This window comes from Tupaia chinensis, unplaced genomic scaffold, assembly GCF_000334495.1.
Source record: "Tupaia chinensis unplaced genomic scaffold, TupChi_1.0 Scaffold000217_1, whole genome shotgun sequence".
Lineage (NCBI taxonomy): Eukaryota > Metazoa > Chordata > Mammalia > Scandentia > Tupaiidae > Tupaia > Tupaia belangeri.
In genome coordinates, this window is record NW_006159692.1 from 2,989,248 (window position 1) to 3,015,408 (window position 26,161).

Here is a 26,161-nt window from a genome sequence, read left to right on the forward strand (position 1 = left end):
GCGGCTGCGCACACGAGCGCACGCGGGCGGCCGTGGGACTTCAGCATGGCGGTGTTCGCAGACTTGGATCTGCGAGTGAGCTCCGACCTGAAGGCTCTGCGCGGGCTTGTGGAGACCGCCGCTCATCGTGAGTTGCTCCGGCTTCGCTGGCCGAGGCGTCTGCTCAGCCTCGCTGCTCCCCAGGGTCTCCCCGGCAGGGATAGTCCCCCTGGGTCTTGGGATGTCCCCCAGGCTGATGACAGCCGCGGCGTTGCTCTGATCCCTGGCGCGGGAAACTCAAAGGTTCTGGGGGACTGTCACTCAGTCCAGCCCCTTTGCCCTGCCGGCTGAAGGACTGAGCCCCTACGAGGGCGAGAGGTTTGCACAGAGCCCGCAGCTGATGAGGGGGCAGAAGCCAGGGCTGGATTCAAGTGCACAGTCTCCCAGGCCCGCGCTTGTGTATCTTGAGCCTGACCGCAGGGTCCGAGCAGACGCGGGAGCTGGAACAGAGACTGGGGGAGCTTTGGAGGCACAAGAAATGGGAGGCCGTGGGGGTGTGAGTGTTAGAGAAAGGGTAAGTGGAGGCGGAGGACACTGTAGGCCGGAGGAGGGCGGCAGCGTAGCCAGCATGTTAGGATCTTACGTATAATTGTGGCGAAGAGAAACGAATGCCTTGAGAGATGAGACCCTGTATTATTGGGGCTAGTCATAGTTTCTGTCTTCCTCTGCTATAAAGCGTGGGGATAGGGAAGTTAAAAGAATGAAGTGGCTATTCAGTAACAACCGCTCCTCGAAGACAGTTCTCAGCCTCATGGTGAGAACTGATTACTGATGCTTTTCAGAGAGGCTGCTAGAAACCACTTCTTCGCTAAGTCAGTCACACCATTTCTTCTGGTCTTCTTTAGGAAGTACTTACAGAAAAGTGACATTCTCTTTCCATTGGGGCTGCTAAAGCATTGCCTCTCCGGGGATACTTTCCTCCTCGGCAGAAGGGAGGTAGATATGATGATCTGGGCCATTTAGCGTTTGGACAGTTCCTTTAAAATGCACTTTTTGCTGAGTGTTAACTGCTCTGAGTAGTAACTCCCCTTCCCCATGAAGCTTTTCCATGTGTCTTTCCCTTATGACCGTCTTTAGAGAGGGGCCAGGTCTTTTTCTTCTGTTTATTTACTGTGCTCACCACAGTCGCTTGAACAGTCAGCGGTGCATGGTGGTTACTCAGCTCATGCTTATAAAATAAATTGAACACCTTTTAAAAAATAAATATAAAACAAGGAAAGCTGAAATGATTTCTCTAGAGAACTGTCCCAATGTAACATATGCTTGAAGAAGGGCAAAGTATGTACATATATGTACATAACAAAGTATGTTAGCCAGTCTCCATTTACTACCTTAAAAATTAAATGAAATCCATGACCTGTGACAGAAAATCACCTCAACTTATAAAGCAAAAGGCAGAAAACTTCTATTTGGTGAGTGGAAATTTTCGAGGACTAAAGAAGACAGAACCCCAATTCTTAACTTAGGATGTAATAAGAAACCAGTGATAAGCTTCAGAAATATGCTGTATAAATAAAAATGTATCAAACACCTGTTGGAAAAATACTCCTAAAATGCCAGATAGAGTAGTCTAGGAGAAAGATGTGTGGGAAAACAGAATCTAGTTGACATTTGGGAAGGACAGTAGGGACATTGTTTAGTGCTCAAAAGGTATCCCAATGGATATACCAAGAACATGTAGACTTGGAAGTGGTTAAAGAAGAATGGAGGATCCCTGTGGGTGGTTGACTTGACTGACTGGGTGAAAGGTGAGGCCCACAGCAAAGGTTTATTTCTCTTATCATCTAGTTTTGGGTTTTAGACTCACTTTTCCCAGGTGACCTTTTCTGACCCTCTACTCCAGGTTTCATTCTGCTGTGTGCTTCCATAGAATCTTTCCATGTCAAAAAAAGCTTACGCATAATGACTGGTTTAGTTGCAGTATTTCTCCCCAACAGAGTAAGTTCTTTGAGGATGAGGACTGTCTCGTTTACGGGGTCTTCAGCACCTAGCATAGAGCCTGTCAAGTAATAGAAGCTTAGTAAATATTTGAGAAAAGAAAGAAGAAAGTTGGACAAATTGATGAGAGAGAGGGCCACTGTTTGAATATTGCTATGTGTTCTTATAATATTAGTATCCTGTTATCCCCACTGGTGTTTAAATAACTAAAAAAAAAAAAACCAGAAGTCATGACTTAGACGTAGTTTTGGTAGCCCAGATGTCCAGAACGGTGCCTAATGCAATGAGAAAAACAGAGCAAACTCCTGGCCTTGAAGAGTTCCCAATGTATTGATGGTGGACAGTTCAAAGGGGGAAGTAGACAGTGGTGTGAGAGAGTCATCGTTTCTGCTTAGGAAGGGGACCTCCGGAAGAAGTTGAAAGGAGAAAAAGAAATGAATGAGAATAAAGGTGACCACAAAAAATTATAAACTTGATGGGATAAAAATGAACAAACGTGCTCACACCCATAACCACACCACCAAATTGCCTCCTGGTGTTGTCAGGCAGAATCAGGATGGGCCTGTGTCCACAGAAAGGAGAGGTTATATTTAACAAACCCATTCAATTTTCTTTTCAGTTGGCTATTCAGTTGTGGCCCTCAATCATGTTATTGATTTTAAGGAAAAGAAGCAGGTAAAATAATATTTCTGAAGATATTATATAATAAGTTTATAAATAGTAAGTATTTATAACTATTTGTGTTGATATTGGTAATATAGAAGCTATAGATGATTATATTGTTTAAATACACTCCATTGTGTACTGAGTACTGTTATTTTCTTATATGTAAACAGTTGAGCTGATGCATATCTATACAAATTATGACGATTTTTATAAAGTACAATGGCATGATAGAAGAATTCTTAAAATCGATTTGATGTTAAATTGTTTCAATAACATTTTAAAAGTATATTGTTATTTACAGAACTGTAATCACAATATTTAGTCCTTTTTATTTTATTGTATGGTATTTTATCTTATTTTCATGGACTTATTAATTAACTGACTTCTTTCTTAAGTATAATATACTAGTAAAGGTGTATATTTCTCTTTATGCCAAGAACTGTTCCTATAGATTACACGAGCCTAAAAATTAGTTTTCCCTATTATTTGCTGAAGTTCTTAGCTATTTCTGTGCTCTTTAGTATTCTTCCTTTAAAAAGAAAAAAGCATATGTAGTGTTTCTGAATATCAGAAATTAGCTTTCTTTCTTTTTTAAAAAAGTGTTTTTAAACCCCATGTAAGTTTTCCATTATGCTTCACGCTGTTTACATGTACAATCTAAGGTAACTGTTCATTATTTCCTATAGGAAATTGAAAAACCAGTAGCTGTTTCTGAACTCTTCACAACTTTGCCAATTGTACAGGTAGGCATTTTAAGAAGCATAGTATCTATTATGTCAATTCAGACATATCCAATTAGGCTTCTTTTCTCCAACTGGAGCTGTGCCTTGTTCTGCCTCCCAGTTCACCTTTCCATCAAGGCTCAGCACTTCCATGCAATGTTCTCTTACCAATGATTCAGTGCTTCTTTAATGCTCATCTTTCCTGAAGTCCTAGTGTTTAAGTGATCTCCTTGGGTAGTTGGAGGTACATGCGTGAATTGCGGAGAACGAGGACTAGGTTTTCTTGGTCATTACTGTTCCTTATAGTTAGCACTTGTAATGAATAAGAAGAAAACCAATCTGTTCTATTTTGTGCTTCTTTTGATAGCATGCTTTTGTTTATAGGGAAAATCAAGACCCATTAAAATTTTAACTAGGTTGACAATTATTGTTTCGGATCCTTCTCACTGCAATGTTTTGGTAAGTTAATTATTTTTCCTCTCTCCTTTTAACCTTTAAAATGCATTGATTAATGTTGAACAATGTTGCATTTCCTCTCAGCCCATTCTGCATCTCTCCCTTCCTCCAATCCGTGACACCAGCCTAATCTGCCTATCCTCAGAGTTCACACAGTATCACATGTGTGAATTCTACCTACTCATGCACATGTACAGTGATACCACCATTAAAGAATCCTTGGCAACTGTTATTCATCGAATTCACATGAACTAGACATGAGGTGGGTGTTGGGGATATTGTTGTGACCGATGCAGACATAATTCTTGAACTTGTACTGAACAAGTAATAATTATAAATGTTAGAAATGTTCAAAGGAAGGGGATTGTTATATAAAGAATGCCCTGGGGGTATGTAACCTGACTGATGTGCAAGGCAGGACTGGAAGAATCAGCAAGTGTTATTTATGTGACAAGCAGGATAGAGTATTTCCACAGATAGGACAGATTATGTGAAGGTACTGAAGCCAAGGAAAACAGTGTTTTGGGAAGTGAAACCAGACCAGTCGGGCTGAGCCTAGCAAGTTGGCTGTCTGGGCTGAGGTTAGGAAGGTAGGTCTGGGTGAAGATTTCAAGAGCAGTAGGAAGCCCTTAAAGGTTTTAACCAAGGGAGTAAAGCTAGGATATTTGCTTACAGAGAATGAATTAGAGTTAGAGAGGTTACAGAGGGGATTTGAGAGGCATCCATAAGAGGGGATTGATGGGATTTGGTGCTTGATTGGATATAGGATGGTGACTCCCTACTCTCAGCCAGGTAGGTAGACTGTAATACAATTTCCTGAATGAATACATACAAAGAGAAATAGGTTTGGGGGCATGCTATTAGGGACATGGAGTTATTATGTAAATTCCAATGGAACCTATCAAACAGGCACTTGGAAATAAATAAAGTAGCCCTAAAAAGAGTACATTTCAATGAAAGATGCTGCTTTGTGAATGGTGGTCTATAGAGAGTAATTGACATCACCAGAATGGATGAGACTCTGTCAAAGTGCAGCATGGGAAGAGGAGGTCTAGAACATAGTCCACTTAATGGTAGAATACAGGATGAACGAGGACTGTACCACACATGCACTCATGCCCTGCATGATTTTCAAGTCACTGGGTCCAGAACTTGAACTGCAGTCATCCATGTGAGAGTCCAGTGCCTTAACCACCATGCCACCTTTGGCCCCTTTTTAATAGTTAGCATTGCTAAAGAAATTGTGAAAAGCCAGATTGGATAAAATGTTATTTTATCCAACTGCAAGGCAGCATTCTGGTTCTTTAGTTCAAGTAGGCAGAAATGGAGCTGACTTTGGTAGATGATGAAGACCTCTTACTTATTATGATAACATCCTGGTGGCCCCTTTTGGTCCCCTTCCCAAAGTGGACAGGTAGAGAAGAGAGGAGCCTGCAGTCTGGCTCTTTCTAAGACCTAGAAACTGTCCCGTATTAGTATAAGTCTGTCCCAAAGGTCTTCTTACTTGCTTAAGTGCAACACCTGCTGTTTCTCTTAAACCCTCCTCTAGTTTTGTTTTACTTCCTCTTTTTTTTTTTTTTTTTGAGAGATTTTCATTGTAGGGCACGTGCGCTTGCCAGACAGACAGAGAGAGAGACATAGAGACAGAAGGCGAGAAATCACCCCCCAGGGGGGATGGTCACGCCACAATCCCTTCTCCTCCATTCTCCTCTCGGGATCTTGGGCACGCACGCACACGCGCCCAGCATGAGTTTTTTAAGCCACCGGGTCCGGGACACGAACTGCGGTCGACTATGTGGGAGTCCAGCGACATAGCCATTACGCTAACTGCTGGTTCCCATGTTTTACTTCCTCTTTTTTAAGTAGTAACTCTTATTTATCTTTAATGGATGTATTTCTCTTTTTAGGGATTCTTGGGAATTTTCTTAAACATTTAGAATTTTAATTTGCATTTACCAGTATTCCCATTATGAACTTAATTGCATCACACCTAATCATGAATATTGCACAGAATACATCACAGTCTTATATGGGTTTTTTGGTTTGGTTTGGTTTTGGTTTTAAGAGAGATTTTTTTTTGCCATAGGGCACATGTGCTTGCCGGAGAAACAGAGAGAGAAAGCAAGAAATCACCCCTTGGGGCATTGGCCATGCCACGATCCCTTCTCTTCCATTTCGTCTTGGGATTTGGGGCACACATGCACTCATACCCACTATGAGTTTTAAGCCACCAGACCCAGGACTCCAACCCCATTCAACCATGTGGGAGTCCAGTGATGTAACCATTATACCATCTGCTGGTTTCAGTCACTATGTTTGTTTTTGTCTTGCAAAAAAAAAAAAAAGTGAATTCCATGGAAGACAGACAGACACCCTGAATGGTTTTGTAGCCACAATGCCAACCACACAGCAGGAGCTCAGTAAATGTCTGACAAGCTCCTGATTTATAATACCACGGGCTATCTAATTTGATTTTTATATCTCCCACACAATGTTTGGTGTGCTGTAAAAGGGTAACAAATGTTGGAAGGAAGTAGGACGGTGCTTGTTGGGGTGGATGTCAGTCTCCAAATTCTCATGTGCTTACAAGATATTTCCTGCAAACATGGAAACCAGAAATGTCAGCCGCATAGAAGAAGTGTTACGTGAGGGAAATGCGGGCATAGCTCCATCACTAGGCAGAATCTCATGTGTGTACTTTTGATGCTGTCTGATAACATTCTTTTTATATTACTAGAGAGCAACTTCTTCAAGGGTCCGGCTGTATGATATTGTTGCCGTTTTTCCAAAGACAGAAAAGCTTTTTCATGTAAGTAACAGATGTGTAAAAGAAAGACAGTGTTTATTATTTCATATAAGAAGTCTGATGTTAAGTCTTTTCAACTGACCCATTTCAACCCATCTGGAAACTTTTAGGATTTTTCATTTACTCTTGGAAGTTCAAGAATTTCACACATGGCCCTTTTGTTTTGTTTTGTTTTATTCCTCCCAATCAACATTTAGTGGGCTCTGTTTGAAAGAGCCTACCAAGTGTTCTCCAGTTTCTTTATCTCTGCTTTGTTCATTGAAAACTTCTTTGAAATAAATGTTAGTCCATCTCTTTTTAGTTCAAAAATTACTTCAGTTTCTGCCCTCGTTATTATTTGCTGCTGCTTGTTCAGGAGAAAGGGGCAGGGCTCTACAGTAGCATCGAAAGCGCCCACCCTGTGCAGCTGCTCAGGTGTGCGGGGTCTGTGTGGGAGACGGTGGGTCCATTTCCCTGGTTGACCTGTCCATGGTCCTGGCTGGCTGGGCGGGCTGAGGGAGGATCTGGCACGAAACCCTGCTGAGGGTGCTTGTCTTTCACTCTCTCTCTGTCTCTCACTCTTATGAAAGAAAGAAAAACAAAAACAAAATGTCCCATCTCTATTTCAGCTTCCTACTTTGTGCGCTCTGAGGTGTGGCCATACGTGCCTTTAGTCTTCCGGAAGTCCTTCAGAATCATCCACCCATCTGCTAATAGGATCCTCTTTCCTGCCCTGAGAACCTTTATGAAATGATTCGTTTTTAAAACTGCCAAGTTAGTGCCTTTGCAGAAGGGCCAGGAGCTTATCATGTAGACTCACTTTGTCAACTTAAGACAGAAGACCTTGAGTATTTTAAATGATAGAGAAAGGAAAAAAATCAATGATATGCAGTCTTTTAGGAATATGTTTTACTGTATAAATGCTTTAACTTTTAGGAAGTTCTGAAGGTTGTCTCATCTAGGTTCAAAAAAGAGTCCATCTGCCAAAAGAATACTGCAGGGAAAAAAATATATTGGCCTTTGCTATTTTAATTTTATGTACATCAGTTATTTTGTGAGCAAACTGTTCTCACGTTACAGAAAGATTTCTCCCAAGTTTATCCAGTAGATGGAGCTGTTGAGTAAGGAAGCTGATGTGTGGTAAATTTAGTTTCCAAGGCATAATTTAAATTCTTTTTTTAATGATGTCTATTCAGATTTTTATTCTTTTGCATATTTTTATTTAAATTAAATTTACATACATTAAATTCACTATTTTAACCATTGTGTATTATATAGTCAAGTGACAAATTCAGACATTTTCATTATCTCCAAAAGAAACCTTATGCTTTGTCAACCAACATCTCCCTAGCTCCTCTTTCCCGATCCTTTCCTGCTTCTAGTAATCACTATTCTACTGTCTCCTTTTATTAGGTCAACTGTTTTTCAGCTTCCACATATGAGTGAGAATGTATAGTATTTATCTTTCTGTGCCTGGCTTATTTCACTTAACATAATGTCCTTCAGACTCACCCCTCTTGCCTCAAATGACTGGATTTCGTCTTTTCTTTTTTTCCCTCTTTTTTTAGGTTTTTGCCATAGGGTGTATGTGCTCACCCAGGAGAGAGAAAGAGAAAGGTTGAGAAAGAAAGGGAGAAATTACCACTGCCACGGGTAATGGTCATGCTATAATCCCTTTTCTCCATTCTTCTCCTGAGACTTTGGGCATGCACGCATACACGCTGGGTGTGATTCTCAAACCTCTAGGTCTGGGACTCGAACCATGGTTGATGATGTGAGAGTTCAGTGCCTTACCCACACCACAGGCTGACCCCAGGATTCCATCTTTTAAAGGGCTGGCTGGTATTTATTATATACAGAGGCCACATCTTATTTATTCCTTTATCCATTGGTAGATGCGTAGGTTGTCTCCATACCTTGGCATTGTGAATAGGGCTGCAGTTGACATAGGAGTGTGATAACTCCTTGACATACTGACTTCCCTACGTTAGGATAGTGAGATTACTGAGTTATAAGGTAGTTAGAAGGTAGTTCCACTGAGTTATAAGGTAGTTTTAGCTGTTTGTTTATTCATTTTCTTTGTGAGTGAGAGAAATAGAGACAGCAACCCTAACAGGGTCTTGTCGACCTGATCCACCTCCAGACTCAGCAAGTACATTTGATTTCTGAGTTAATTTTGAAAATCATACAACATAACCTATCCATAGTCCTTTACTGGTGATGAAAGAAACAAAGCACTTTGAGTAGCGTGTTGGCTGGGAGGCACACGTTTATATAGTCTTCCAAAGACGTTTACCTATTTATTTCCTTCAACTTGTGCAACAATCCTGAAAGATAAGCCAGACAGATATTTATTTCACTACTTCATAGAGAGAAGTCTGAGGTTGTCGCTAAATGATATGCTCTACATTTCCCAGACAGTGTGTAATAGAGGACTTTCGGGATTTGGACTGTCACTTTAAATTTAATGTCATACAGCAGATTTATCTTTTTTATTTATCTTATTGTTTTCCTCAGACTATTCAAGTTTGAATTTAAAACATACCCGATGGTGGGGGGTAGAGCAGTTGAAAGCCAAACATCTTTTAGAAGCTAGAAAAGTGCTATAAACAATTCATAAGATCTTTATTTGGAATTGATCATAAACACATACTCAAAAATTTACATGAAAAACACAGTTTTTTAAATTGAAACTTAAAATTGAAACGTCTTTCTTGTCTCTGTTCAAATCTTATCCCTTTCTTAGGAAAGCGTATCATAGTTCAGAATGAGGCCAAATGCAATCAGTTTGCTGCTTAACAGATCACATTCTATAATATAAAAGTGATTTTGTTTGTTTTGTTTATAACTTGATTATTTAGATTTTTTTAAAGAATTATTTTATTCAACTTTATTTATTTTTAATTTGACCAGAGAGGAACAGAATGTGAAAGAGAGAAAGCAAGCTGCCAGGTCTGGGACTCGAACCGTGGTTGGCCTTGTGGGAGTCCAGTGCCCTTAACCACCATGCCACCTGCTGGCCCCAATTATTTAGATTTCTAACAGGTATCCCTGTTTTGATATTCTAAAACTGAATTTCTAAGATAAGCCTCAAAAGCACACATCTATACATGTATGTCAGTAGCAGTATGAAATCTAACCACCTTAAATAGCATCTTTTCCATGGAACATCATACACTGTTTTCTTCTCAGAGTACCCGAAAGATATACTGTAGAGAAGAAGCCCTCCCGCCTCACAGCTAACCAGGGGTAGGCAAAGAGGAAAGATTGTGAGGGGCCCATTGGCTGGGCTCCTGGAATAGCGAAAGTGTTCCTGTTCCACAACGTTGCTTCCCAGGCTCACTAAGTTTATAAGCCTGTCTTAAAGTGAGACAGCCTGTCATTGCTACTTGCTTCCTGAAGCTGTAGGGTCGGTGTAGGAGTGACTGAAGTGGTGCTTCTGAAGAAAAAGGACACCATGTGATATCCCTGTCATTGCTAAAGGTCTGCCGATCCTAGAGGGTGTTATCACCCACTTTCATCCATTTTCTTACTCCACCCTTTCTCCTAGTAAAGGGTTGGTTTGGCAGCATATGCACCCTGGCAGTTTAAATTTGTTCTCCAAGCCAGTACACACCAGTGTTGTCAATAAGGGTTGTGTTTAATATGATCTAGAACAGCCCATTTTTCGTAATCATTCTCATTTACATAACGGCAGAATCCAAGCCGGCTATGCGACTTTTAGTGGTGTCTCGTGGCTTGCACTCTATACTAGTAACCTTTCTCCAACTTGATTTCCTCCCTTGATTTCTCTTCATCCCTATTTATTTGTTTATTTTATTTTGTATGTAGTTTTTGTAGGCAGCTTCAAATCCCTTTAGAAGTAAATGTATATTAATCAACAAGTAAAAGCAAAAAGTAGGACCAAGGAAAGGGAAACTAAAAGTTGAAAAAATGCTCATTATTATTTGAGTTATGACATCTCTGCTTTAACCCTTTATGTAGACTATTTCTATCAGTATTTGAACAAAATGCCATTATTGGTGACATAGTAATTTTTTTAGCCACACAGTGGACTTGATAAGAGCCACAGGGCTCAGACAGTTCCCAGCATAGATATGTTTAATAAATAGTTTGTGAATCATGCATAAGTTCTATTTGCTTTTGTTTGGTTTTCCTGGATTTTATGACAATTTTTTTCTTTCTAGAACAATCTGAACCTTTTAGAAACTTGAGCCTCACTCAGCAGACCATTCTTTTTTATTTATTTAACTTTTTAAGGTTTTTGTCATAGGGTGTATGTGCTCAACGTGGGTGGGGTTAGGAGAGTGAGAAATCACCCTCCAGGGGAGATAGCCATGCCATAAACCCTTCTCCTCCGTTCTCCTCCTGGAATCTTGGGCATGCATGAACAAGCACCTGGCATGATTTCAAGCTGCCAAGTCCAGGACTCAAACAGTGTATTAAACACAATGCCACCTGCTGTTCCCTAGCAGACCAGTCTTACGTGCCAACCATACAAGCTAAAAGGTCTCTATGCCCTGTCTTTTTGGAAAGATCTGTGGACATACCACTCTGCTTCAGCTGGATTATGCTTAAACCATTCAAACCAGATCTGAAGGAATGAGTGACCACATAGCTTTTTTGTAAAGGGTCAGATGTCACTCAACATAGAACTGTCACCATACCTATGGAGTGAATCATACCTGTTCATGTTTCTCTATATCAGGTTTGACTGTATCTCCTAATCTTGCTTGTGCCAATTTTCCTTTTGGTTTTACCTGCTTTTTTTCTTCTTCACAGGTTGCTTGCACTCATTTAGATGTGGATTTAGTCTGCATAACAGTGACAGAAAAACTACCATTTTACTTCAAAAGACCCCCTATTAATGTGGTAAGTGTTTCACTTTCTGTTCTATATTTGAATCTGTAGACACTTGCATTAGCAAATTAGAAAAAGAGCAAAAGAAGGCTCTGTCCTTAGAGGAAAAAGCAAAGGCTAGGTAATATAAGCAGTTTTAGAAAAGAAGATTTTATTAATATTTTTGAGCTGATAAAAGGGAGAAAGAAAGATTAAAGTAAAAAATATTCAGTTAATTCTCAAGATGTTTTTGAAAGGTATTAGAATAGAAAATGTATGAAAGCTGTTTCTTAAAAGGTAGCTAATAAAGATGGATACTTATGGCCCAAACACTGAACATTATAGCCAAAACAGAAGGGAGGAAAACACAGAAGGCCCCTGGGGCACCAACAAGCTAAGGAGGGAGTAAGCCAAGGAATCACCTAGGTATGGGCTAGGATTAAAATCTGTGTTGAAGCATTCTGACTTGCTCAAAAGCCCAGGATTACTTTATAATAACCTCACAGGGTGGCCCATGTTCATGAAAGTTTTTCTTCCTCTAGTATATTTCTTTCTTTACTCTTCTACATAGTTTCTCTTATTTTCCCATACTCTTCATCTTCTGTCTGTCATGCTTTCTTTGAAATCTCAGTTCCCTCCCATTTCTATTACAAATGGGATGTTATTTTACACCAGTAATGGTTTTAGTAGCTGTGAGGTCAACACCACTGTTAATTATTTGCTTTCCCACCAAGATCCCAGGAAGAATCGGAATGCTATTTAAGAATAATGGCTTCCAGGACCAGCAGATAGTGTAATGGCTATGTCACTGGACTCTCATGTAGTCAGCCGTGGTTCAAGTCCTAGACCCAGTGACTTAAACTCACACCGGGTGCATGTACATGCGTGCCCAAGGTCCCAAGAGAATGGAAGAGAGAGGATTGGAGCAGCATGGCCATTCCCCCTAGGATGTGATTTCTCACTTTCTGTCTCTCTCTCTTTTTGCCAAGCATACACACTCTATAGCAAAAATCTCTCAAAAAAAAAAAAAAATGGCTTCCAAACTATTCAGTCTCTCATCCTTGAAAAACACTATCCAAGGAGAAAAGCGTTTGGCAAACGTAGTTCACATGATATACCTAATCCTATCAGAGCTAGAAAATTAAAAGATTATTTATTTATTTAATGTTTTTTTGAGAGAGATTTTTTGCTATAGGGCATATGAAACAGAGAGACAGAAAATGAGAAGTCACCGCCCAGGGAGAATGGCCATGCCCCAGTCCCTTCTATATTCTCCTCTCAGGATCTTGGGCACACATGCACACATGCCCAGCTTAAGTTTCAAGCCTCCAGGACTTGAACCATGGTTGGCCATGTGGGAGTACAGTGACATAACTATTATGCCGTATGTTGCTCCTTATTTTAAAACTTCTTTCCAAGTGGATAACTCCCCTATTCTTATGTCTCTGTAAAATCACACATTCCTTTTTGTTTTGTTGTTGTTGTTGTTGTTTTATTTTATTTTTTTTTTTAGTTTTGCTATAGGACATGTACACCAGAAACAGCAAAGAGAGTAAGAGACAGAGCCAGATAAAGTGAGAAGTCACACCCCAGGCCAGATGGCCATTCCTCAATCCCTTCTCCATGCTCCTCTCAGGATTTGGGGCATGCATGCACACACCCCCAGAGTCTTTTTCAAACCATTGGGTCCTAGACTCAAACTGTGTAGTTCGCCCGCCATGTGGGATCCAGCTGCCTTAACCACCACACCACCTGGCTGGCCCACAACTTCTTCGATTTTTGTTTCCCTTTGCTGCTAAGCAATTGGCTTGATGCTGAGAATGGGTAAAGAGACAATGAGAGGAGAAAACTAATTTATTTGTTGTGTAAAAATTGAATCCAGTCTGGAAAATTTAAATTGGCTTGTGTTCTGCCCCAAAAATATGCTACTAAAACTGTACTTGAAAAATCCCAAAGATGTGTAATTATATATTTAAAGCAACTATAAAGTTCTTTTCTGGTAAATATTGAGAGTATTACCAAACATATAACAATAGTGGCCGAACTGAGATTAGTTCCCTTTGTGGCCACCGGCACTGATCAGTTGGTAAATGAACACTGAAAACAATCCCCGAATTACCATTTATCACGTGGGAAAACAGGATGGCCAGAAGTCATTCAGCAATTCAGCCACAGGGCTAGGGCGGTTCCAGTTGATTGCCTATCAGGTAGGCGGTCCCAGGTGCCCATGATAAAAGCTGCAAACTAATATAGTACCCAAGTTTATGACCACCTCATCAGCCTCATGTATTGCTTTCTCTCCAGAGATACCTGTCTCCATCCCTAAGAAGTTTACCAAAGGTTTTCACCAGCCTCATACTGCCAATCCAGGTTCTATTAGGCCATCGAGAGAGCTTCCGACAACTCAATATATAAATAAGTAGCTCTCCCAGAGTTAGGCAGTGCAGCCACTCTGCAAATTGCTGTTAATTAAACTTACAATGTTTTCACCTTTTTCTTCACCTTGATGAACTTGGTGGGCCATTTTCTAGATGGCTTTGCCTGAATAAGCCCATAGAAGATACTCTGACCCTGGCTGGGAGTAGATAGTGGCATGCAATGCAAAGGCCAAGTCCTCGGGATGAGTGGCAGTGTGCAACACAGAATTCCTCATGTCTCATAGCAGTGGTAACAGTCCCAGTGACTGGTTTTTGTTTGTGGTTTTTCTTATATTTTGCCATAGTGCGCCCGCCATGTGGGATCCAGCTGCCTTAACCACCACACCACCTGGCTGGCCCACAACTTCTTCGATTTTTGTTTCCCTTTGCTGCTAAGCAATTGGCTTGATGCTGAGAATGGGTAAAGAGACAATGAGAGGAGAAAACTAATTTATTTGTTGTGTAAAAATTGAATCCAGTCTGGAAAATTTAAATTGGCTTGTGTTCTGCCCCAAAAATATGCTACTAAAACTGTACTTGAAAAATCCCAAAGATGTGTAATTATATATTTAAAGCAACTATAAAGTTCTTTTCTGGTAAATATTGAGAGTATTACCAAACATATAACAATAGTGGCCGAACTGAGATTAGTTCCCTTTGTGGCCACCGGCACTGATCAGTTGGTAAATGAACACTGAAAACAATCCCCGAATTACCATTTATCACGTGGGAAAACAGGATGGCCAGAAGTCATTCAGCAATTCAGCCACAGGGCTAGGGCGGTTCCAGTTGATTGCCTATCAGGTAGGCGGTCCCAGGTGCCCATGATAAAAGCTGCAAACTAATATAGTACCCAAGTTTATGACCACCTCATCAGCCTCATGTATTGCTTTCTCTCCAGAGATACCTGTCTCCATCCCTAAGAAGTTTACCAAAGGTTTTCACCAGCCTCATACTGCCAATCCAGGTTCTATTAGGCCATCGAGAGAGCTTCCGACAACTCAATATATAAATAAGTAGCTCTCCCAGAGTTAGGCAGTGCAGCCACTCTGCAAATTGCTGTTAATTAAACTTACAATGTTTTCACCTTTTTCTTCACCTTGATGAACTTGGTGGGCCATTTTCTAGATGGCTTTGCCTGAATAAGCCCATAGAAGATACTCTGACCCTGGCTGGGAGTAGATAGTGGCATGCAATGCAAAGGCCAAGTCCTCGGGATGAGTGGCAGTGTGCAACACAGAATTCCTCATGTCTCATAGCAGTGGTAACAGTCCCAGTGACTGGTTTTTGTTTGTGGTTTTTCTTATATTTTGCCATAGTGCACATGTACTCACTGGAAAGAGAGACAGAGAGAGGGGGAAATGAGAAATCACCCTTTGGGAGATGGTCATCCCCTATTCTTTTTCTTCTGTTTTCAGGATTTTTGGATACACACATCCCCAGTGTGATTTATCAAACCACCAGGTCTGGGACTTGAACTGCTGAGTTAGCCATATGGGATCCTGCTACCTTAACCTCTACATCACCTGCTGGCCTCCCGGGGCTGTTTTAATGACTGCAATATCTTACCTACAGTGAGTCCTCTGTAAAATAGGTTAAATGAATGAGAATTCACTCCCTCTCAGGGAACCTGGCCAGAATCTGCTGTCACTAGTCAGCAGCTGGTTCTGGGAGGTGGGCTGGGAACAATACGGTGAGGGAGGTGGAACACGGCACCTAAGGGCAAGATGGCACTCTGGACAGCAGCCGGGACATCCCATCCCAGTTCCATCTGGAATTCAGGAGAGCTGCTGTATGATGGCTATTTCGGGCTTAATTCCCCACCTTTTTTAATTTAAGAATTCCAAAAAGTAGAAAGTTTGACAAGTGAAAGGAATATGCAGTATTTAACACTGTGTCTGCTTTTTTTAAAACAAACTGGTGTGAACATTTTACATATGTTGTTTAATAAAAACTAGATGATGGAGCAGAGGGAAAGCTGCACAAGATTATTTTTACTCTTCAACTAGTATAGAAATAGGCTGCAGTGTGAATTGGTCAGGAAGCAGAGAAGTCCTTGTTAATTTTTTAAAAAGAATTAGTTTATGTAACTTTATTCATTTGTTTGTTTCAATTAGACCAGAGAGGGACAGAGAGAGAGAGAGAAACAGAGAAAGTGAGAAAGCAAGCTGCCAGGTCCAGGACTCGAACCATGGTCGGCCCTGTGGAAATCCAGTGCCTTTAACCACCATGCCACCTGCCAGCCCCAAAGTCCTTGTTAATTTATTCACCTAGTTTTCTCATTTAAGAGAAAAGAATGAAGCATGCAGGTATCCAGCTTATGGTTCAGGGCAAACGGTTATGGTTTAGGTATGTTTGTATTATATGCAACACACGATCTAAGCTGGGTGTGGATCTCTATGTCTGCATTAGAATATGGAAACATACGCACTGTGAAAGCACAGAGCATGTGGGGAGTGTGGGGAACAGTTCCTTCTTTAAGTCTTGATCCTTGCATGCTCCTTTGGCTTTGAGGATAAACTTGTCTTTGACCAGGAGAAACTGATAGGTTGGCTTGATAAGGATCACTTCACTGGGCCTATGAGAACACAGTGCAGATCTTAATTTCATTAGGGTTTGTGTTCTTTTCTTTTGTTGTGGTGAAAAGCAGGAGTATGAAGAGAAGTAATTCATTAGTCTTTTATATGTATACCAGGTGCTGTGAGGATTACCAGCTCTGTAGGTTGAGATTATGCCCAAGGGCCCAGGAGCTGGGCGTATCAAAACACCCCATTTGTATAATTTACAGTTCTCCTTCCTTTTATGTCCGCTCATCATCACCAGGGCATAGGGTGCCTTAATGTCTGTTAAGTAGCTCCTTCTAAGGTCTCCTGTAAACATTTTTTTGGAGCCTAAGTACTTGTAGGGGAATCATAATTTATCATGTGATAGATGTGTTTCTGAAAAATTGGATTCAGATTCAGTCCTCTTTTTAGAGAACTTGTTTAGCATCTTATACTTTAAGCACTTTCACACCTGCTGTAGTGTACCAGTTTAGGGTGGGGTAGATGTTAATTATCCCCATGTGCCAGGTAATAGAATTTAAGTTAGGTGGTTTGTGGCTCACACAGTTAAATGCCTCTCTGAAAGGGTTGACTAGGGATTAGTGTTCAAGCTTTGATTCCAAATCTACTGTCATTTCCTACTGGAAAGTACTATTTAAAGTTACTTTACCTCAGAACTGTTAAGCACAGAATAATTTCCTGTTTTAAAACATGAGCCTTATAAATTCATGTTTTGAGGAGGATTTTCTTAAAGTAGCACATATTTTTACCTTCCCCTCTTGCCTTCCAACAATGGCCTTAAATTAATTGAGTTATTTTCAGTGACTGTATATGCTTTACACTCTGATGTTTTTCTCTGAGCATTTCTTTAATACTAATTAGTTTTTATCTTCGTGGCCCAATTAGTGCCCACTGAGACATGTCCAGTAAATAATGTCTAACACAGGGAGGTAGTTCTGGGAATCATGCCATGTTATCACTTGATTTATGTATGATTTCTTTGTAAACCTAATTTTGAATCTAAACATGATAAATATGAGGGGATCTTCAAAAAGCATATGGAAAAATATGTATTATGAAAGAACTGTGCATGGATTTTTTAAGTTTTTTTTTTACACCAAAATAGGCTGATACTTTAAATTCCATTTTTCCATGAAGTTTTTGAAGTCTCCTTGTACTTTGTCTATCTAGTACTTGCATCATGTCATAAACAAGAGGCTAATACCTCTATATAAAGAGCTTCTAGAAATCAATAAATTCAAAAAGGGCCAGCCCTGTGGCCTAGTGGTTAAGGGAGTCAGATCCCACATAGCCAACCATGGTTTAAGTCTAGACTCTAGCAGTTTGAAGAATGTGCCAAGCATGTGTGCATCCATGCTTAAATCCCAACAGGATGGAGAAATGGACAAGAAAAACATGCAGCATGATCGTGCACTATTGGGGAGGGTTTTTTCCCTCCTCTCTGTCTCTCTCTGGTGAGCACACATACCCTCTGGCAATTAAATATTAAATAAAATCTTAAAAAATGATGAGCAATACATGGGACCAGCAGATGGCATAATGGTTACATTTCTTGACTCCCACATAGTCAACTATGGTTCGAGTCCTGGACCTGGCTGCTTAAAACTCATGCCAGGCATGTATGTATGTGTGCCCAGAACCCCTAGAGGAGAATGGAGGAGAAGGGATTGCAGCGTGGCCATCTCCCCTAAGGGGTGATTTCTCACCAGTGAGCATGTGTGCCCTATAGCAAGAATCTCTCTTAAAAAAAAATGATGAGCAATACAAAAATAAATTATATAAGAAGATATTTCACAGAGAAGAAAATACAAAAGATCTTTAATGAAAAGATACTTACATCCACTATTTATTATTAAGAGAAACTCACATTAAAATCTCCTATCCATGGGTCAGCTTTGTGATCTGGTGATTAAAGTACCCAGATCCTACATGGCTGACCACATGGTTGAAATCCCTTACCCAGCAGCTTGAGAAACATGCCAAGTGCATGTATGTGCCTGCCCAAATCCTGAAAGAAGGGAAAAATAGAGGGATTGTGGCATGACAGTCCATTCCCATGGGAGATGCTTTTTCCTCTCTGGCTCTCTCTCTTTCTAAGGAGTGCACGTGCCCCTTAGCAAAACAAAACCAAACCTCCTGCTTGGCAATACTCTTTTGTTATAAGACCATGGGAAAGCAAGCCACAGCCATTAAAATGACAAATACATCTACCTTCTGACCTAGTGTGTTGGTTTCCTAGGTCTGCCCTAACAAAATTCCACAAGGAGGTATTAGGTGGCTTAAAATAACACATATTTATTGCCTCCCTGCTCTAGAAGCTGTAAGTCTCAAATCATGGTCAATAGGATTATGTTTCCCCTGAAACCTATAGGAGGCAATTCTCCCTCTTGGTGATTAGCTAGCAATCTTTAGTGCCCCTTGGGTTGCAGCTGCACAACTCTGATCTCTGCCAATTGGAGTCTTTTTTCCCCTAAGATCTTTCTGATCTCTTGCCAAAGGTGTACACACTTGTCAGAGAGAGAGAGAGAACCCCCTCCCCAGTAGGGAGTGATCATACTGCAACCCATTTTTCTCCATTTCTGCATCCCATCAGGATTTAGGACTCACACACTCATGAACCTGGCATGTTTTTTAAGCCTCCAGAGCTGGGATTTAAATTGTATTTAGCCATGTGGGATCCGGCTCCCAATGCACAGTGCTTAACCACTCTGTATTGGAGCCAACCCCAAATAAGGTTGTATTTTGAGATATTTAAGGCAAAGCCTTCAGCATATCTTTTATGTATAGGAACACAATTCCATCCACAGTAGCCAACAATCCCACTTTAGTATTTATTCTACAGATATATTGAAACAACCCAAAGTCTATCAGCAGAGACTTGGTTAGATACCAGCTATGCCTCTATGTTGTAATTCTATGCAGTCATAAAACAGAAGGAGAAATTCTGAACTTATGTGAAAAAGCTTTCAGGTCGGGACAAGAATGTAGCAGGATATCTTTTGGATAAGAAAGAGGAAAAAGTATATATATTCCTATTTGCTTATATTTGTATGAAGGATCTCTGGAGGAAGACACAAGAAATTAACAAAATTGATTATGGGAGGTTGGGAATAGGACAGATGGGGGCAGAGATGCAAGCAATACTTTCTGTTGTTCCATGTTGCTTTGATTTGCAAACGATGGGAACAAATTACGTATCTTAAAGAATGAATACGCTGAAAAAGTGCTGCCTTTTGAATTTAATGAAGAACTAAGTCTTGGAATTAACAAGGCACCAGTACATTGTCCAGTAATCAGCCCCTATTTTCTTCTCTGACGTGTTGCTTAGTGCTTGGGATTTTATTGCCAGCGTCTCTTGATTCAAGTATCACACACCTGCCCTTGGTAGCATCTTTATGATTGTTATTTCTGATTAGTCAAAAAATCGGATCATCCCCTCATTTTAGACCTATTGATCAGACATGAGAACAAAAGCCAATCAGGCAGGCACTGTCATTCTCAGGAAGAGGCCATTATCTTAAGGCAATTTGCATAAAAATGCTCTGAGAAGCAGGAGCCCAGGTAATGGGGCTGTATTTTTATCTGTCTAAAAATTTAAAATAATGTGTTATGAGAAAATGTTCACAGCCTTCAATAGCATCTTATCTTTAATCTCTCCTTCTCAAGCATTTTCTTAGCAATTTTAAAGTGAACTTGATTAATGTACCAAGATCAAAATCAGAATTTTTTGTTAAAAAAAATAACTAAGCCAGTAATTGTGTCCTTTTCTTTCTCTCCCCGAAAAGGAGTTTTCATTTTGATTTGATCCCCTCAAGGCCCTAGAAATTTAGATCCAGTCAATTAAGAATATTCTGAGATCTGTCACCCAGATCTATCGGTCATATCGCTGCTTTCCCCTCTTCTTCATGCCTGTGTTTTAGTTCCAGAACCAGAAGCTTGAGGAAGAGAAATATAAGTCAGCCCCTGTGGCTAACTAGAAGCAAAGGAGGTAGTTGATAGTGTAGCTAAAAGGGATGTCTGTGTATCTGGATTTGAGTGAGCCGTGTTCATCTTCATTCCCGTTAGGACGACTAATCCATAGCGAACAGCATTATCACATGACTTGTTTTCTTTCATCAGCTACTATTTATTCACTCAAAATATAAATACATTACACACTTTTTTGTGTAAAAGGTGTTACCCAGAGGTGTCACGATGCCAGCTCCCAGGAAGTGTATAAGCTAGACAGAAAGAATGAGGTGAACATTTCACTGTGGCACAAGCAGTAACAAAAAAAAAAAGTCATCCCAAATATTACACAAACCAAAAAATTAGATGTGGGAGAAAGCATCAAAAAAGGGAAGAGAAAATAGTATTTAAATTCCAAATAAACTAATATCAGAAAAGTAGGGAAATCTAAAGTAAAATGTAAGCGCCATAAAGCCCGAGAAGAAGTTAAGGAAAGGGACGATTGGGGGCTGGAAGAAAAAATCTGTGTTCAGGGAAGGGAAAGTACACCTGAATTGGATTGAGTGAGGGAGATAGTTCTGGAAGACACGTTTCTCCATTCCCTGCAAGCACTCAGGAGTACTCCTCCAGCAGTCACAGCTGGGCAGGTCCTGACTTCTTGTCTGGGCAAAAGAAACCCTTGTCAGGCAGAGGGTTGCACCATTCTGATGGACCATGCCTGCCGTCCTTCCTTTGTTCATTCAAAAGGCCTCACAATCTGAGTGACTTTCACATTGTGAGTCTGATTATCACCTGCATACTCATTTCCTTCAGCTGTTTCTCTGCTGTTAGGATTAATCCTTGTCACCAGTCCTACTGGCCTGGACAATTGGCTCATCCTGTCCTAACTCCTACCCTAGGTTCCTCCTTGTTCTTTCTTGCCCAGACTTTGACCTTGTCCATATGTTACCATGCTCAAAACCTGAGTCCCCCCAAAATGTTCCTTTCTCTCTCATTCAGCTACTTAGTCTCTTTCTCACTCATTCTTGTCACAGTTGAAGTTTTATAATATTTACTTTTGGTATGATTATCTGATGGTTTCCCTCACTAAGCAATAAGCCATCTGTTAGTCACTCTTCAGGGAAGCTGACAGTGTAGTCATCAATTTCAGTCTCATCCCAGACTTTCTTACCTATGGGTCCCTATGTATTAAGAATACATGAAATAAGTTTCTTTTTCTCATGGAAAGGCTAAGCTCGTATAGTATGCTGGGTAAAATCAACAGAGGCCTGAGTTTCTTCCATCTTTTTTGCTGGGTAATCACAGGCCCAGCTGTAACTCAGGGACTTTAATTACTAAAGAAAAAGGGAACAGGTATCTGTACAGATAGTCTTTGCCTCAGAGCCTTAGGAAGCCCTTGTAAGGGCTGAGTGCCTCCGTAATACTCTTAGCACAGTATCTAGCAGAGTCAGTGCTCAATTAACCTGGCTGCTATAATTCTCTCAATCAACATGTCTGTAATAAACGACTTACCTGAGGGCCATCCCACCCCTACTCTTCGGCCTGTTTTCAGCTATTTATTTATTTGTCTCTTTCTTCATTCTTGGGTCAAATGACTTGGCTTACTCTACGTGCATACAGTGTGCATAGGGAGCATCACTGTGTTGTTCTTCTGCCAGTTCATGGAGTAACAGCCCTTCTGCCACCCCACTGGGATTTCGCTCTCCCTAGCCCCTATTTGTACCAATTCAGCCTCCCCACAGCCAAGATAAACTGGCAGATCAGGTGGAGCCCCAGGTCTCTACTTCTCTTTACTAATGCTGCCATTTGGGTGTGAATCTTCCTTTGTTTAAGGCAATATCTTGACAAAGGAAGTGAGAGGTAGGGAGAAGGAGGAAGCTGGTAGGGGATTAAGTGAAGATTAGGTAGGACCATGTGTGTCTGTCCTTGACAGTTTATTTTTTTATTTCCTGTGAAGGCAATTGACCGAGGCCTGGGCTTTGAACTTGTCTATAGCCCTGCTATCAAAGATTCCACTATGAGAAGATACACAATTTCCAATGCCCTTAATTTGATGCAAGTCTGCAAAGGAAAGGTATCACTCCATGATTTTAATATGTTTTTCATATCTGGCAGTTTATTATTATTAACACACTGGAATTATCAAACTGATTCCTTTTCCTTAAAGCACACAGTGTACAAGGCACAGGAATAAAGCCTCCCATTCCAGTGGGTTCTGCAAGTGTTAAGGAAAAGGAACATATCAAGGAAGAGCTCTATAAGGGGCAAAAGACGTGTTGAAATCCTTTGTCTTTTGTGAATAGTCCAGTAAAATCTATTTGCCATCAGTGAGTTGAATTAAGTTATATGACCTTTTCAACTAGTTTTTTAAACTTAATTCATCTTAAAGATTTGTTTGGAAAGCCTCTTATGGTTCTTACTATAAACTGCCTTTAGTTTGACATGAGATCTTTAATTTTTTTTAACTGTAATGATTTACCTCATCTTCAAAAGAAGTTGGTCTTTTCAGCCTCAAATGTTAAAGTATGATTACTAGTTATGTGTCTGATATGATTCTTCCATTTCTTCAACATTTTTCTAAGACTAATATTGATCACTTTCTATTTTGTAGAACGTAATTATATCTAGTGCTGCAGAAAAGGTAAGTCAAGCATGAATTACTTTGTTTTCACTTTTTAAGTGATAAAACTTGGGGTCAGCAGGTGGCGTGGTAGTTAAGATGCTGGGCTCCCATATGGCCAATCATAGTTCAAGTCTTGTACCTGGTGGCTTGAAAGTCATGCCGGGCATGTGCATGTACATTCCCAAAATTCCAAGAGGAGAATGAAGGAGAAAGGATTGCAGTGTGGCCATCCCCCTTAGGGGGGTGATTTCTCACTTTTTCTGTCTCTCTCCAGCAGCATATGCACCTCATGGCAAAAATAATTTTTAAGAAAGTTATAAAACTTAGTGAAGTTTCTAGGTGAGAAATTACAATAGTAATGTAATGAATGTTTGTTATGTGTTTCCTGTTTTAACTGCATTTGTCCATTGCAATTCCAGAAGAATAAAATGTATCCCTATCCCCTTTGAGCTTCAGATTTTGTTAATATAAATAGTTTTCCTTTATACTATTAGAAAATGCTTTCAGAATTTTTACATTTTCAAAAACTTAAATTCATCAAAATTATAAGGACTTAAATTTATGCAGTTGACTTTCTTATTTTGGATGCTTAAAGTATCCTATTTACTGCAAATGAAGTCACTGAAATGTTATGAATAACTTCTCTTATGTCTGGTTTTTTGTTTTGTTTTGTTTTGTTTTGTTTTTTAGCCTTTAGAAATAAGAGGACCATATGATGTGGCAAACTTGTATCCTTTTCTGAGTAAGAAGTTGACTTTTTTTTTTTTTTAGAAAATGTGGAATTTGTGAGGCTAGCAGGTGGTGTGGTGGTTAAGGTGTTGGACTCCCACATGGCTAACCACAGTTCAAGTCTTGGATCTGGGACTTGCACGTGTGCTCTCTCTCTCTCTCCCTCTCTCCTTCTCTTGTCAAGTAAAAAAATAATAATAACAAATAGAATTAAATAAATATTTTTAAAAGAAAACATTTGGAATTCGAAATGCTGTTATAGTTTAAAATAATATTTTTCTTAAATCTTTTATTGTGAATTTTCTAATAGCTTTAAAAACAAATCTATTGGGTCATAGAGAACTTCTTTCTCCTGTATTTTTTGGGTTAAGCATGAGGTTAAAAAAGGGAAACTATCGACGGCGTGTGATAAAAGCTTAGTTACCCAAGTCTCTTCCCAGCCGCCTGTTCCGTTGGACTAAGAAGAATGAATTAGTCTCTCTCTCAGTGTGAGCGGGGAGCTGACATGTTCAGTTGCATTGTGTTAGTCTCATGTCCTTGGCTGACTCTGGGTTGAAATCTTTAATGACCGTACCAGAGGGCTGCTGTTCGGGCTCTCTGAAAGTGATGCCAAGGCCGCGGTGTCCACCAACTGCCGAGCAGCGATTCTCCAGGGAGGTAAGTGAATTTTTCCAGTAAAAACTGAATGGCCATGGCGGAAGCAAGGCATTTTTTGTCCAAAGGCTGAGCCATCTCTGTTTCGATTATCCTACTCTGCAGTGTTCCTTTAGGGTCATCTTTTCTCAAACTGTTCTAACCATACTATACCCAGCCAGGCTTTCTCGCCTTCATTCTGTGCTTTATTTTCTGTTGTTTATGGAATGAATATAGTTTGCAATACAGAAGTGAGCATCAAATGTGTTCTTTCTTTATGTGCCTATCTCAGTGTCTTGTAGGAAAAAGTGCTTCTGTCATGGATCCTTGTACCCGCTCTGTGTATGACACAGTGCCTAGCCTGTGTTTTTAGCAGAAGTTGCCTAAATTTAAGGTCAGCTGCCAACCTGAGCATGTATCAGTAACATTCCCATTTTCCTTTGTCCATTGTCTCTAGTAGATAGGGGATCAATACATACGTGAGTTTGATTTTATTCATTCACTCAACAAGTATTTATTGAACACCTGTTACCTAACCAGAGCGTGGTTGGTGTTGACAGTAGAGTGAGATTGATTCTCCAGCAGTACACTGATGATCTAGGGAGAGGGTGGGCTGTGCTGTAAAACGAGGTGAGCCCACATGCCGCCACAGGAGCAGCGCAGTTGTGAGCTGTTCTTGCTCTGGATCTCTCTTTGTTCTCACGTAAAGCATCTGCTACACCAGGGTCCATGGCTTGGTTCTGTCAGCATAAGACGCTATGGTCAGACGAGGAGAGAGAGCTCTGCCCTGCAGTTTTCCCCTGGAGGTAGCCTTAGGAGTGAGTCTGCTGTTAATAAAATACTGGTATTTGTGAAAGTTGGGAAGGAAGGTAATGACACAAATGACATCAGCACCCGTAGCACTTCGTGATGGTGTTGTCATTTACTACTGCTGTGAGCCATAGTAATCTGGGACATTAATTAAGCTACCGTTTGTTAAATTATGTCTTAACCTGGGACCAGCCAGTAGCATGGCGGTTAAAGTGCTGGATCCCACATTGCCAACTCTGTAGTTCAAGTCCTGGATCCAGCAGCTGGTTTGAAAACATGCCAGACCTGGGTGTGTGCCTGCCCAAAATCCTGAGAGGAGAATGGAGGAGGAAAGATTGCAGCATGGCCATCCCGCAGGGGGTAGTATTTCTCTGTCTCTGTCTCTTTCCAGTGAGTACATGTGCCCTATGGCAAAAAAAAAAAAAAAAGAGAGAGAAAAAAATATATCTTAACCTCAAGCACTGTGGTTTCTCTGTTTGTTTTATAGAAACTAGAAAAACTGCTTTTGGAATTATTTCTACAGTGAAGAAACCTCGGCCATCAGAAGGGGATGATGAATCTCTTCCAGCTTGCAAGAAAGCCAAGTGTGAGAGTTGAAATGCCCAGTCTCCATCCGCACTGCCTTCTTCCCTTTTATAGTTCAGCCACAACAAAATAAAATCTTTGCAGGGTTTACTGTTTTCATTTGGAGATAGAAATCAATAGTCTATAATAACAGTTTTATATTCAAGCTATTAAAAGAACAAGCAAAACCTAGTGAAGCATTTTTTTTAAAAGGTTACCAGCTTAATGAATTTAAATATACTCTTTTTTTAAGAGAGATTTCTTGCTATAGGGCACATGCATTTGCCAGAGAGGGACAGAGAGACAAAAAGGGAGAAATCGCCCCCCAGAAGAGATGACCACACCGCAGTCCCTTCTCCTCCAGTTACCTCTGGGGAGTTTGGGCATGCACTCACATGTGAAGTGAAGTGAAACAAGAGGTACAATTA

The 26,161-nt window shown here is 40.4% G+C and overlaps 1 protein-coding gene across 1 annotated transcript; it reads left to right on the top strand.

Moving 5' to 3' along the window:
- On the top strand, positions 1-25,859 carry RPP30 (ribonuclease P/MRP subunit p30). The gene is made up of 11 exons (XM_006147630.3): positions 1-127; positions 2,597-2,652; positions 3,330-3,386; positions 3,750-3,824; positions 6,559-6,630; positions 11,389-11,478; positions 22,332-22,448; positions 22,986-23,015; positions 23,688-23,725; positions 24,304-24,383; positions 25,657-25,859. The coding sequence occupies exons 1-11, from the start codon at positions 46-48 to the stop codon at positions 25,764-25,766; spliced, it is 807 nt and encodes a 268-aa protein (XP_006147692.2). The 5' UTR covers positions 1-45; the 3' UTR covers positions 25,767-25,859.
- Positions 25,860-26,161: the final 302 nt, after the last annotated feature.

What these genes read in the sequence shown, in the direction of transcription:
- RPP30 (XM_006147630.3), top strand. Translation starts at nt 46, where the DNA reads ATGGCGGTGTTCGCAGACTTGGATCTGCGAGTGAGCTCCGACCTGAAG. An exon ending in CTTCTCACTGCAATGTTTTG is followed by an intron (nt 3,825 to 6,558) that starts GTAAGTTAATTA and finishes TTATATTACTAG; the next exon opens with AGAGCAACTTCTTCAAGGGT. An exon ending in TATCTAGTGCTGCAGAAAAG is followed by an intron (nt 23,016 to 23,687) that starts GTAAGTCAAGCA and finishes TTTGTTTTTTAG; the next exon opens with CCTTTAGAAATAAGAGGACC.